Source organism: Pieris rapae, chromosome 16 (genome assembly GCF_905147795.1).
Source record: "Pieris rapae chromosome 16, ilPieRapa1.1, whole genome shotgun sequence".
Classification (NCBI taxonomy): Eukaryota; Metazoa; Arthropoda; class Insecta; order Lepidoptera; family Pieridae; genus Pieris; species Pieris rapae.
The window spans coordinates 3,860,358-3,875,650 of NC_059524.1; the positions used below are offsets into that span (position 1 = coordinate 3,860,358).

General features: G+C 32.8%; 1 protein-coding gene across 1 annotated transcript in view; it reads left to right on the forward strand.

Moving 5' to 3' along the window:
- Window positions 1-4,901: 4,901 nt before the first annotated feature.
- The window catches only part of LOC110998081 (T-box transcription factor TBX20-like), a 68,864-nt gene continuing 58,472 nt past the window's right edge, over window positions 4,902-15,293 (forward strand). The window contains exons 1-3 of the mRNA XM_045631752.1: window positions 4,902-5,169; window positions 8,236-8,391; window positions 10,239-10,404. Coding sequence (XP_045487708.1) covers window positions 4,974-5,169; window positions 8,236-8,391; window positions 10,239-10,404 — 518 coding nt within the window. The 5' untranslated portion in view covers window positions 4,902-4,973. The remainder of the gene's footprint in view (window positions 5,170-8,235; window positions 8,392-10,238; window positions 10,405-15,293) is intronic.

Consider the following 15,293-nt stretch of genomic DNA (forward strand, 5'->3'; position numbering starts at 1 on the left):
TTGTTGAAATAGCTTTAATTATTAGAACTAAGAATGTCTAGGCACTATGTTGTCAGTTCAGATTGTCGTTGAATGGATAAACTTCAAAGACGAATGGAGATTAAATGATATTAATATTCTTAATTATATATATCTAAATCTTTATCTATATTCTATCCACAATTCTCTATTCGTATAATATCTCTATTCGTTTATAAGCCGAACAGATACAAAAATAATGCATATGTTTTCTATAAATCGAAAAATTGAAATATTTGTTAAAATATACACTATATTTTAACAAATACTTCAATTTTTCGATTTATAGAATTTACAATGTTCTTAATCTAGAAACATAAATAAATAGAAAACTTATATAAATTTAAATACTGTCTACTAGTAGTAGACGGTATTTAAATTCTCTACTCTACTCTCTATTTATGTATTGCGATAGTAGTAGTTATTGGTTGAGTGAGGAAAACACCAGCATTGTGGTCACCTGTAGAAATATTTAATTGGTGCCTGTGCACTTTAACCCTGCGGCCCAAGACTCTCTTATATATTATTTGTTCATCAAAAATATACTGTATATTTTACTTCCTGGCCTTATTTCAAACCACATACATACTTGAAAAGAAAGAGAACAGTCTATTATACCTAATATAAAAACTACCCTACTAGGTTTTCCTAAGTGGGCTGTGGGAGTCTCTTCCATTTGATATATATAACACATACAATTTTACAATTAAACTACTGTTGCACGATAAGAATATTCCACGTTTCTCTATAAAATTGAGATAATTGTAAGTACTTATGTAAAACTAATAAGATTATGAAGTACCTTCAGTGATTTAAAGCCTGGTAATGTTTTTACAAAAGCTGGCAGCCCTACGTATAATGCGCACGATTTCTTGCTCTTCACCTCGCGCCTCTTTAATGTTTCACTTATTCTTTATTCAAATATTCGCTATATTTTTTCCCGCGACACTTTATGACTACAGTTCGTGTATGCGATATTATTCACTGTTATGACTTACGATTTTTTAGATAGGTACGGAATGTAAAATTCATGCAACGTTATAGCGTTCATTCAATTTGTAACCGAGTATAATAGCTTCCTTAAAAAATTATACTTCTGTATCGATTCAGGAATCTATTCGGGTCAAGAGCATGTCCTTCTTAAGCTTTTTTTACTTTAGCACAAAGTAAGCCAAAACCTGAAAAGACTGCGAATTCTACTCATCAAAAGGTTACCTTCAGGGTACCGAAAAGGTAACACTGTGGTAAATAAAGTAAGCAATTGTGGTCTATGAAAAAATACACATTAAATCTGTTTAATACAATTTAAATAGACTGATTGAGTTTATACGATTAAAAGGGTAGACTTAAATTTTGATACAATTAGATGATGGTAAAGCCAAAATTCTAACCCTTAATCCGGGTAACGTCACAAATATAACAAAGTTTCCACGACCTTTATGATTTTGTACTTTTCAAGCGGGATCTCTATCTAAGAATATTAAATTCAATTAAACGCATAGTTGAGATTATTACTGCCTTTAGGTATTTATCTACCCTTAAAGCTTAAATAGGTATATATAATTTCTCATATTAGATTATTAAACCGTTTCATTAAGTTACATGCATCAATCACAACAAAATTAGTTCATAATCGATTATCAGAAACACACGTATTCATTTCACGCTTAAAATGCGACCGATGTTTCGTTGATTACATTTTGCGTTTTGAGCAAAAACCCACCGCTTTCTATTGCGTAATGACCGTGGCGTCCTGTGTGGCCTAACCACGTGTTCGGCAAATATTTGGTTGCGATTTCAAAGGCCCATTGACGTTTTGACGTTTTGAAAAAGCGGGCGCCGAGCTACTGCCACAGACTACGAAACTGGATGAACACCAAATTTAAAATGCCGGATTAAAACGCTGATTCGTTTCACAGATTCGATAATTTAAGTCTGTGTATTTCTATAAAATTTATTATATAAAGTTATTTTTTATATCAGATAGTTTTACTGATTTTGTACCAACAAAGGGATGGTAACAAAAACAAATTGGTTAGGTTAGGTTAGACTTTTGACATTGATACAGGGAGAGTTGTTTGGCGGGAAAATTGGAGGGAATACACTGTTGACAATTTTCCTAATAAGTAAATTGTTTATAACGCAAAAAAGCCATGGAAGTTAATTTTTTTTTCGAAAACTGTATCGCAGTAGGTCAGTATTTCTCATGAATTTTATTAATAATAAAAGCAAATTGACATTGCGTTTTTCACTGCATCTAGTTCTAAGCATCATTGGCAAACACGGGTTTCGCACAATAGTTGCATTGTGTCACCTATTGCACCATTTCCGACGCTTGTTCACTCAAAGAATTATGAGTTCCGGCATCTTACATGTTTTGACGGTTTCGATGGGATTTGGTTTTATAAAACCGGTAATCGTTTGACATGATGTTTATTTTGTTAAAAAAAGTAGCAGATGGCTATTGAAATTGAAATTATATTGGTTGTATGTATAAAATATTTAGGGCAGCTCCACGGTCGGCTAGACGGTTTGACTCTTATTTCCTAAAATATTTTGGACATATCTATACTAATATTATAAAGAGGAAAGGTTTGATTTTTTGTTTGTTTGTTTGTTTGTATGAATTGAATAGGCTCCGAAACTACTTGGCAGATTTGAAAAATTCTTTCACTGTTGGAAAGCTACATCATTCCTGAGTGACATAGGCTATATTTCATTTTCAAAAAAAATAGGCATCCTTACTAAAATTACGATAACATTAACATTTGTTTATTATTTGATACAATTCTAACAGATGGCGCTGAGTTAAAGGTAGTTTAGTTTAGGTCCGTGTCGTGGTACCAACGTTTCACATAAGTTCTCCTACGGTTTCCCTTGATTAATTTACTACTATGTAATATAACAAAAACCTTAGCCACAGCAACGCTTGGCCGAGTCTGCTAGTAAATAATATCTAGCCTATACTTAAGGGATAATATAGCACTATTGTGGTAAAAGAATTTTCGGAATTCATCCAGTAAGTTTTGAGTTTGTTGGCCATTACAAAGAAAATATAAATATTTCTTATCTGTAATAGATAGATAATTGGTGGTACATTTAAATATAAAGATATTTATTAATACTAACATAAAGTATGTATTCTATTGGAACAGTTCTATTTTTATAGAACAAACGGGAGTTTGCCATGATACTGGAAACTCATTGCCGGCGAAATTAAAACTAAAAGTTTTAAAAGCGTTTTTGTCACTTTAATCACAGTAGACAAAAAAATGCGTCACAAGGCCAGAAATAACTTTTAAAATTTGTTTACCCTGAAATATAACCTCAATATCTACTAAGACACGAAGGTGTAGCACCTTCGTGAATTATTATGTCATAAATCACAGAAACTAGCACTTGCTGGAGCTTGCAATTCTCAGTTGTTCTGAAAATAACACCTTTCGGGTTACGTCCTCATAAATTTACTCATTTGCCTATTCGTAATATATTTTAATAATTCTATTTTTCAGGCATTAAGATTTACTCTTGTCATAAAAGTTACACAAATTGAAATTCCCCAGAGAGGCCATTTAAATATAGCTTTAAATATTTCTCTGATAGCACAGAGCTCCTAAAGTCAATTTCGGTAAATGACTTCTCGTGTTTTACTTAAGAGCTATAGACGTTAGAGTGATGACTACTGATTCGTAAAGACCATAGACTTCGGAGAATTAAGACGCGTTTTACTAGTTTTTCGAAAATAATATTTTTCTCTTTTAAGACAATATCCATAGTATGAATTGGCATTAAAGAGATTGCCTTTGTTATTTTTAATGTTTATTATCTGTAGACAAAACTTCTCTTTCCAGTTTTAAATATTCGAGATTTTAAACGTACCTACATACCTTTACTAATTTTAAAACATGTGCACATAATTATTTAATTCGTCAAAGATATAATTTTTATATAATCTTTAATAAAATTTTAGGTTATATACCTTCAACATATTATAATGCAAAAAATAACTAGAAAGTGAAAATAAATAGAAATTCCCATTTTATGGCTTCATCTACGAATAAGCAAGCTACTGTCATAAGGTTAATTTGAAGCGCTAATCTATAAATAGCGCCGTCTCTCTCCATCGCATGCAAAACGTATTAATTCACCCCGTGCTATCTCGCTCCACACGGAATGTTTACATTAATGGGCGGCGCAGACGATTGCGATTTTGCGACAATGTCGCGTTTAAAAAAAACTATGGAAAATTCTCCAAGTCTCAAAACGTTATTTTAATCCATTTTCACCTGAAGAGGGATATAAATCAAATTGGCTGAGCTTTATCCGCATGACGAATGAAAAGCTAACAATGAATTGTGACAGTCGGTAAGTGATATGGAATACGAGTTAAATAATAATGCGATATTGTTATGAGTGGGCTGAGGGGTGGTGGCGTCAGGGGAGAGTTGAGTGGTTGACGGGGAGGCGGTAACGGGCCCGCCCCGCCCGTCAATTCTTGACAATCAAGCGCTTTACGCTATGTTACCTGAGCGAACTGTAATCTACTATTTATATATTTTACCTTCATATTTTAAAAATAGTCAGGTGATCAGCTTTTTGTATTTTACTGTGAAGTGTAATAACAGTATAACCTAACATTCATAACTCATTAATTTGTAAACTTAAAATCTAGTAAATTAAAAAAAAAATTGGCGCTAAACGTCAAACAAGCGTTAATTATTGTAAATAATATTTTTTTATTAATTTAAAACTGTTGTTTAAATTTGATACAAGCTGTGACAAACTTATCTACATCAATATTAAACGTAAAAGCGCCCACAGTGCAGCGCTTTTCCCGCTTAAAGTGTCGTTCCACATAGCCGCGCGTTCAGTCCGTGCTTGGCCACCGTTCTGTTCGATCTTGTGTCAGGCGTAGAATTGACCGTGTTAGTTGCGCGTTGTTATGTGCCCGCGGTATGGTTGAGGATGTGTCGGACGGCCCGGTGAGGTATTGTGGCGAGGTGTTGGACGTGGAAGGTTGGCGGGCCTCAAAAATGGTGGCGGAAAAGAGTCGCGCGACGGATTTCTCCATAGCGGCCATCATGGCTCGCAGCGCTGAGCAGCCGGCCCTGCGCGGTTCTCTTGCCGTCGCACGGTCGCCTACTTTCATAGGTGAGAAAAGACAGTTTAATTGATTTAATCAACAGATTTATAGTCAAAATTTGCGTATTCAATACGTAGGTATGCGATCTTTCTTTGTTTTTAAACGGCAAAGATATTCTACTCAAACCAACTCGAAAGATTCCAAGGTTTTTGTTCCTAACCTAACAAATAACGTAAAAAAATATTCTTTACCAATCTGCAAATTTAAATTCATAACTTTATAGCGTTTGAAAAGCATTTAGTTGTAATCTTATTTAGGCCTACGTGGAAACCGCAATAACTTTGTCGATATCAATTGATTACATGATGTACCTAACATGCCTTTTTACTTGGTGTTCTACGAACTTGCATCGTGGAACATTGAGCAGGAGTTGGTTTGAGAGTCAAATACTATTCTTAGGCTTTATTAAATTTCAACCAAAAATCTACACCGTCCAGATATTTTAACGATTGCGATTTACAATTAAGCAAATGTTTTGTTTCTTTTGAACTCCAACTCTGTGAGGGTCACCTCTTAAGATCTTTAATTATAAAATTTGGGAACGGCTAAGACCATAGATAACTTAATAGATATAGAGGGATAAAATCCTATTAGGTCGTAAAATATAGCAATATAATAACAATGACTTATAAATTGGTTAACAACTAATATGTTTATTGGCTATTGTATCTAGTTACATCATTTATGGAAATAGAAATAACTCTGATACATGCATATTCATAATACGAAAATTAATTAATTAGATTTAATCTTTTACATTTTTGTACTTGTTTATAATAAGGTTTTTTACGCATATTATTTTTGCCTAACAAATATTTACCGAAAGTATGGGATTTTAAATAAGTAAGTAACAGCATAATATATTGTGGCAAGAGGAGTGTTGGCTTAATGGCTTCAGTGTGACATTCATCCTTAGTGCTCGGTACTCGGCTGTGCACCAATGGACTGTTCTATGAAGGAAAAGAACGTAAGGAAACTGGCATGCCGTGGAGGCAGTCTACGACGTGTATACAGAAGGCCTACTTGCCTATCAGAAAAAACAAATGATTACGAAATAGATACAGAATTTTGAGGCCCTAAAAAGGTTGTGTCTATTTTTTTTTAAATATAAAAATGAACAGGCATAATGCTATTAGACCTTACTTTAAATATCTAAATCTATTTATTAGTGTGAGTGACCGTGTTTGTAATGTTCAAGATTATAAATATTGATAACGTCAAACTATTATATTATATCTTCATAAACTATATAATATAATTAAGTATGCTTTTTCAAATGAATATTTATTTCAATAGTACTGTGGAGTGAAAAATAATATACGAAACAAATGTATAATCGTTTCACCCGTATCACCTCGACGTTGGTCATTTACTGAGCGTTTTTAAGGCAGTTTTTGTCGTATACCGCCACTATGTGGAACCAGCTACCCACTGAAGTATTTTCAAACCAATTTGACGCAGTTCATTCAAGAAATGTGAAGCCAAAGCCAACCAAACAAATACCAAATAAATATGTTTCTTGTAAGAATAGGAATGTATTAGAATAGAATTAACTATGGAGCACGCCCACTCACAACATTGTGCCTAACCAAGTAATTAACTAATTGTAATAAATTATAATGTGTCACGTATAAAATATAAATTAGTAGTAAATTAGTAATATAAAGTAGTATTAGTAAATTAGTAATATAAAGTAAAATACACAGATTAAAAAGGTATTCTTGACGTAGGGACGGAATTAGCGCAGTCTTGTACTGAATATTAGTGTAAGTTCTCTGGAAGTGTCCGATATAAACGTTTAAACGTATAGAGAAGTTCTAACATTCGTAGAAGGTACATAAAAAGGCAGTAGACTTAGCGTAGTATTACTTGCATATGTCAAATCCAATACGAGTTTGACGCGGGAGCTTAGCTCAGTTAGATCTGTTTCGAATGTTTATAAGCTAGTACTTTATCATCTATGTTTATTTTTTACACTGACATGTAATTGAAACAGACTATTCCCAAAGATATGGAAGACCATACAGTCTATGGCAGTAAATATGATTTTTATTTTTAATTTGTAAATTCTCAGTTTTTTATAAATAAAATGTGATATTAAGTCAGTGTTGTAGAAATATAGTCAAGACAGGTAATTTATTCGTTTAAAGTGCCAAAAATTATAAACATATAAAAATGTTGTACCCGATAATTAAAAATAAAATTCGCGTCGATTAAAACCTCCTTTGATATCCAGCATAAACAAAGACTGTCTTATTTATTTTACTCTTAAAAATACATATAGACCGTATCAATATCAGGAATGTAAAAGTGGGTAATTGGCGGGACCTGCGCCGACGCAGGCGTCATGTTGCGGGTCACTTCGTTATTTGGGATTAATTGTGCGGAACCGAACATATACGACACCACTCACACTGTGGAATGCTATTTTATGACTTTAAAATGGGATTTTTAAGTTATTGTATGTTGTAACTTTACCTGTATTTTATACTCTTAAATGTCGATTTTATTGGCGGGTTTAATAAAACTGCAAATCGTGGATTAAGTGTATTCGCTTATTACCTATAAGGTGAAAAACTTAGTTAGTAGTTTAGATACTTAAAGTAGACTAATACTACCAAGCTAGAAGATTTTGTTACCATATTTTGAGGTATACAATAAGGTATTAAATACTTAGTTAACGACTTTCCATTAGTCAATAGTCATACAAGTTGAAGTGTGATTCCAAGTGTGTTTAGTACAGCGATGAATACGGACTGCAAGCAAAAGTAATTTTAAGTTTTCCATAATAACGCAAAATGTACCCAACAACCCGATTTGCCCGATTTTGTTTAACACTTATAACTTTCTTTAACAGTTCAATTATTCCTTATTAAAAGGCGGTCGTAAGTGTTCTGTGATTGCAATACATAGATGTTACTTTTTACTCAAGAACAGTTTACTTATAGGACCCATAATTCAAATCTAAAAAAATATTTTCGCTGTTATGAACTCAACTACAAATATATATATGTTTTGGAATAATTATTGCCTTAATACATTCCAAAACACTTCAAAGGAAATTTGTATTCCAGATCAAGTTTCGCGACAAAGTTCACCAGCATCTATTAGTTCTGGTGCATCCAGTCGATCACCAGTGTCTGATGAGGATGTGGAGGTAGATGTGGAGCAGTGTTCGGATGGGGAACGAGACGCCTCCGACGCTATACCTTCGCCTGCACCATCTTCAGGTAAGCTTCATATTAATATTTCTTTTTCGTATATATTTTTATAGAGATAATCGGTTCCTTAATAGATGTTTCGATTTTCTTAGTTTCTTAACAATAGACGGCTTTTTACATGCCGGCAACACATTCACGAGCTGTCTTAAAGCATTATTCTGTTTCAAAAGACACAATTCTTAATTAATTAGCTAAGTGAGATTCAAAATTACATTAACTTACTTTATTATTAATAAGTTCGTTATTTTAATGTGTTTTTATCTTGGCAACAATCGTATCTGTTTGAAAGCGTGTTCCGTTATTATAAAAATGCTTAAATTAAGTGCATGTTAATTACACTTTTGACACAATACCATTCTTAAGGCAAAAAGTAAATTGAAATTGTGATTACAAAATGGCTAGTAAAAACATATTTTCACACACCGTATTCTCACAGTTACTTAGTAAATCTCTCAGACAGGAAGTAGGATAATAGGGATATATATAAATTTGCCTTTTATAGTATCAAAATAGTAGATACGCATTACGGGAACTTTTTTGTATCTTAACAAACACACTGGCTGATTAAGAAAAAAATATTAAGCTGTGTGCTAATACAGTGATCGATTTTTAAATATTCTTTGACGTCATAGAATATTAACTTTTAAATAAATATACCATTTGAGTTTAGAATTGCCTTGTAGGTCAACATTTGATTTTTTAATGTAGATAAATAATTTTACCAAAACTTTTCACTACCACAAAATCCTAGGCTTTTTTCACCAGATTCTTCATTGTAGCGGTTATGACGCGAGACGGTAGACAAAACAAATGAAGCTATTGCGTGTGACATTTACTATACATAGACAATAACAGTTTATAACAGTTCAATTACAATAGCATGCGGTGTGTATATAAATCATCTAATTATTCCTACTAATTGCATTGCTAGATGAATTGCCACTGTTGGAGTGACTACCTGCTTTCCCCACGCGAAGTAAATGTTCCATACAATGTGTATAATCAAAATCACTATTCTGCATGTTATAGTTTTCAACTTAAATATTTCGGTATGTTCCTAGTTTCTTAAAGTCCAGCAGTGATGTTCCTCTCAACCCTAAGGCCGTAGGATTGATCCTCGGGTGGGCACCAATCGATAGTTAGTTGCGCATTATTCACTCATGAAGGAAAATATCGGGGTTGCCCTAGACCCAAAAAGTCTGAACACCTAGAAGGATTAACACCCAGCTGTGAGAAAAATCAAATTATCATGAATTTAAGGCCAAGCCGTAAAAAAGACTGTGGCGCTAAATTCGACATTAATTCGCCTAAATACTGCGACACAAGTTTTTATTCTGAAAATATTCTGGGTTTATGTCATATTTCATACAGTAATCTAACACGAACGGGAAGTCTCGACTATGAATGGACTTAAAGGAGAGTAAACCGCTTCGTTACGTAACGCGTTACGGCGCTGGTCTGTCTAGCTTTCCTTTCTCTCACGCATGCGGAAGCGGGCTCCTCCTCTCTTACTCTAACCCGCAACGAAGGACGTAATTCGGACAGACGTTTTTTCCTGTACTCATTGTTTAGTGTTAATCTTATTTTCTGTTGACAGGGATTGTTATCAATGTTTTTGAAAGTGCCTATAAAAAAGATGATTAAAATGTTCCTAAGATTTATTTATTTATTTCTTAATTAAATAGTTCAACTTAGATTGGTGTAAGTTATCACATGTGATAACTGACTTACGCGCGCGCTCTATTAATACTCTATTGTCTCTGGAAAAGCCTTAATCGAATTATCAACACATTCCACATATATTAAATGATAATATTTTATGTTCCAAATCATTAAAAATAAAAATCTTGTAACAGAATTAGGCGAAAGAGACACCCCCTCACCAGCGCGACCACTGGCGCCACCCGTAACATCATGTAACTGTGAGGAACTGCTCTCTGTGGACTGTCAATTGGAAACTAAGGATCTGTGGGACAAGTTTCACGACTTGGGAACTGAAATGATTATTACTAAGACTGGCAGGTAAGTTTTTTTAATAAAAAAGTATAGTGAGAAAAAAGTATTTCGTTTTAAATGTCGAACGCAGCATAGCTGTAGGTATCTACGTTTCTGTACAATATTTTTTATAAGAAAAGATCAAGACTAAGATTATATCTTAAACTAAAATCATTTTATACATTAATTACTTAAATATAGTTGCTTATGTAGATTCTTAGCGTCCTTTGTTGTTATTGCAAGTACTTTGCGCTCACATATAGATTATATATTTTTCTGTTATTTAATTAATACACTTATAATTTATTAATCATTAAATATAATGTTAAAAAAAACTATATCTTCGCTGTTTGTTATTTCGAAATATATACATGAACAAGGACCACCCACTTATAAATATAGCGTTGACTAGGGTAGTTATAAGTTCCTTTAATGAAGTAAACTGATGTCCTTTTAATTATAATTGTCGATTCGTATAATTACGACGGTTTAATGGGTTCTAAATTACGACAACTTGAAAATAATAAGCTTATTCCATCACAAATGCAATCTTTCGCTCCCCAAAATGAAAGCTCAACCAATAGGGTTGGAAATGGATTCATCAGCTAAAGTGGCCAATTCGGGAATAATTACTTCGCGAACCGCTCGTCCTTCAACCCTTTAACGAGATAAATTAAAAGTACATTTTTATCCTAACCGTCGTAATGCCCTGCTATAAATTTACAAAGCCCAAAAGACGGGAGGGGAGATTGTTTGGAGAGGAGAGGTTTATCTAAATAATTGCGTAGTGGCGGTGACCGGAAAATTGGCTACGGGCGCATCCCTTGTTGCATTTTGACGTCTTTTTAAAAATGGAATTTTAACCATAGAGTTTTTGAATATTTGCCGCCAACAATGTTTTGATTATTTACTCACGGTTTTATTCTATATTCAAAAAGATTTTAGATATCTTTGTCTTTGTAAAAAGTTTTTGCTAGTTGTATTGTTAATTTGTTTCATAAAATACGTTGTGAATTTTATTACGACACAGTTTTCAGTGGGTATATTTCGAATAACAGCCCTTGATATTGTAAAGCTTTATTACAAGATAATTACAGATTTAATTTACGAATTAAATTGCCAAAGCTAAATTGTTTTTACGGGCCATTTGGAGTTGGAAGTTAACATTCTCAATAACAAGTGCAGTTAGTTTAAATCTCGGGGGCTCGCAGGAGTTTATCTCGAGGGAAATGTCTCTATTATACCCCTCATCGTATGTTATATGACGGCCTAGTTTTGATCATTGATGTATTTTTTTAATTTATACGTATAATAATTGGATCCTAGATTATGTACAGAAAATAAACTATCAAAAGTAAAAATTAAAGCAGACTAATAATTTGAACATTTTAGCAATTTCAGCTTAACGTAATTAATTCTATAACAAGATACGTAAGAATTTGTTGAAAATATATATGTATGTCTAATAAATAATGCAATATCCATAAAGTATTAGGAATTATATTAGTATAAAGAAACTTTTAAAGCAAAGCATAAAATAACACCGCTGTACCACACCGCATACAACAGCTATTTATTTATTTATTTAACATTATACATACATTATACCACATCATATATCTACAGTATATGTAACAAGCTCTTTTATCTATAATATATAACAATTTTGGTTATCATTAATCTTAAAAATATCTACAATAAATACTAGCAATTTTTGTTAAGCAGAAAGAAAACAGCAAAACTGCGGATTAGGCTTCCCGCTTACCGCTTATATATTAAGTCTATAATCTAGTTAAATAAAAATTTGTTTAAGATGCAAGTCTAACAAAATATGAAACGTTTTCCAGTATATAATAACACCTACCACTTTGTATGCTCATTATTCCTGAATGTTATTTTCCAATATATGTTAAACGTCAGAAATTCAAAGTATTAAGACTGTCCAGTTGCTCTATTTATGTCTAAACATCACATAAATCAACCCGTCCAATCAAAACGGGATATAAGGGACAAATTTTATCAGCGAGGGCGGCGGAGCGTGTTTTTAAATTGCTTTACAATGCATTACATTAGGGTCTATTAATTTTGAGATAAACCCTCTTATTAGAGTTATCTTTGCTACTTTTTGACACATGTCATAATAGGAATTAACAAATGTGTTTCTTAGTCTAGGTATTGTGTGAAGGAATAATTTTTCGATTCGCCTTCTTAGCTTACCATCAAGGATTCTTTGTTTATTTTTTAGCAACACCGTTTACTTTTACCAGCATTTCAGCATGTTATTGATAACCATAAAAACACCGACAATACGATCTTCTTGTCTGCTTAGAGCGAACTGGTGTTTTTCTCAGCTTTTCTATATGCTCCATTGGCTATTGAAATATCGCTGAAAATGAAAGCCTTTAAAAGCCTTTAACTACTTCATAAATAAATTATTGGTACAGGCATATTTAATTTCTATAAAAAAACTATGCTCTACTAATAGGACATAAAACCTACTTAAATGAAAAATAATATTTTGGGTGTCCTAGTTTAACTGATAAATCTTGATACTTGAGGGGATATATTGTCATAAATGTATTCCTTGCCGTTAAAAACTAATATACAATCTTATTATTAATTGTATCGCAAATTTTTATGATCAAGATTAAATAAATACGTTACGCAAACAGTAGCTAATTAAATAAATCCAGTTTTAATAAGCTTTTACGCAAAATGAATAAGCAAACGAAATATAATCAGTGTTATGTCCGCATTAATAAAAGGAAAACAGAAACTGATCTCTTATTTATAAAGCCTAGTTAAAGCTTATACATATAGGTATAGCAGCGTTGGCTTGGAGCTTGGGACTCTCTGAGGTGCTGTACACCAATCGACTTTCCAAGTGCGCATTTAACACTCGCTCGTCCGGTGAAGGAAAATATCATGGAATTCCTAAGACCAAGTCCACTGTGTGCGTCATAGATGGCTGATACTTGCTTATTAGAAAAAAAAAACTAATCGCAAAACAGAAATCTATATGAAATAACCACTGTTTGTAGATAAATATATCAAACGCAATTTAAAGAACATCCGAAAGTCACTTGTTATAAATAAAATCAACATAAACTTGCAACATTGTCAAAATTCATTCAAAACCCTTTTGAAAAGTAAACCCGTGATTTATGATTATTTGACCAGGAGGACAATGAGTGCTCAAAATATTTGAGATGTGTCAGAATTGTCATTTTTTACGCTCCGATTTAGTGTTAACAAGTTTTGTGACATTGTCAGAAGCGTGTTTTGGTTCATTTACTTTATCATATTAAGAGCCGTTATCTTAAAAAATAGAATAATTCAAGGTACTTAGTAACTTCAATAACTATTGCGATACTTATTTTAAATTCTATAGTCTTTATTAATACCAGAAATTTTAAGTGTACAAAATCAACATTACTTACATTACTAGAATTACTTTAAATTGTTTCCGGAGATGGATTGAAACCGGCTAATGTTACAGAGAGAATTTTATAGAGTAACCAAGTGTATATTGTTCATCATCAGAAATCGAGGTAGAAAATGAAATTATACACTTTCAATCTCGACATCTGGCGTTCCACAACATATAGCTTGTGCGAGTTCTGCATACCACTTGTTTTTGAAACAGCTGCCAATGGTATATGCGCATGTCGCATAGAGCCTTCTAGAAAATTTGCATAACATTTAAAGAACGGGAATACCCGGCGTTGCAGTACTTTATCCAAAGTTTTGTCATTTGCCTCCCATTTTGTTGAATATACATACCTATATATGGTATGTGGACTCTATTTCCGCACTTAGACGCTTAATATGCATTGTATGTCATGGCTAACTAAGCCAGCCTAACTCCTTCCAAAAGCACAGAAGCTTCCTGGGCACTTCGCAGGCTCCAGGAAGCGACCTCACGGTTCAGAGGATTTTTGTACGTTGCTTAGCCACAACCTCGCATTCCAGGACTACTTGGGTGGACTGATTCCTCTGCGCTAAAACAGCCTCTGCACATGGGTCTGTCTGTCGCGCCGAAGACAAAAAGATGTTCCTTTAGGAGGCAATGGCCCGTGATTTTTCCTATCATTGTTCTAAGATTAGTTCTGTTTACATACTTATATATAAACTTATCAATTTATTGATTATATCTGTCTGTAAAAATCAACTGCAGATGATTCGAAATAGGAGCAATTGAAATCACGCAATACTTTTTCTAATGGTTTCATTACTCAAAAAAATAATTAAAAATAAAACATTTAATATATTATACGTAGGGTATAAGTTAACATGTGCAATGTATAAAGCTAAATGTTTTTCAGCTCTTAAATTTATTGCATTTTTATATTAATAGGTAAAACTGAGTAGGTATGTTTATTATAATTACTTACCTATATAACCGATTACAATACCAACTGATAATCTAGACTAGATAAAACCTATATGTAACACTAATTAATACATACTATTTGTGTTTATATTTTACTTCATTCTAATAACCGTAACTGAAACTATTCGAAACTAACGGATAATCCGAAATAATTACATATCTGTAACCGTATCAGAAACCGATATAATTTTATTCCTATATCCAAGTCCGTATCCAGATCCGAAATATCATATCCATAACATCTCTACTTATTTTAATACAGTTTTTATCCAACTTCAAAATTTCTCTTGAAATAACAAATTAACTCGTTCCGTAACTATTACATTTATGTTATCTTATTAATTCGTAATTACCTTGACAATTGTCACCGGACGTTACTTACGTGTTGACTTGCGATACATATTTATTAGCTATATATTTGTAAGATTATATGTTGATTGTATAATTAATGAAGGAATAAAGACGCCGACGTAAACTGAATATTAAAGGGATGTCATGTAAAATCGAAGGTAGAGTATAACGA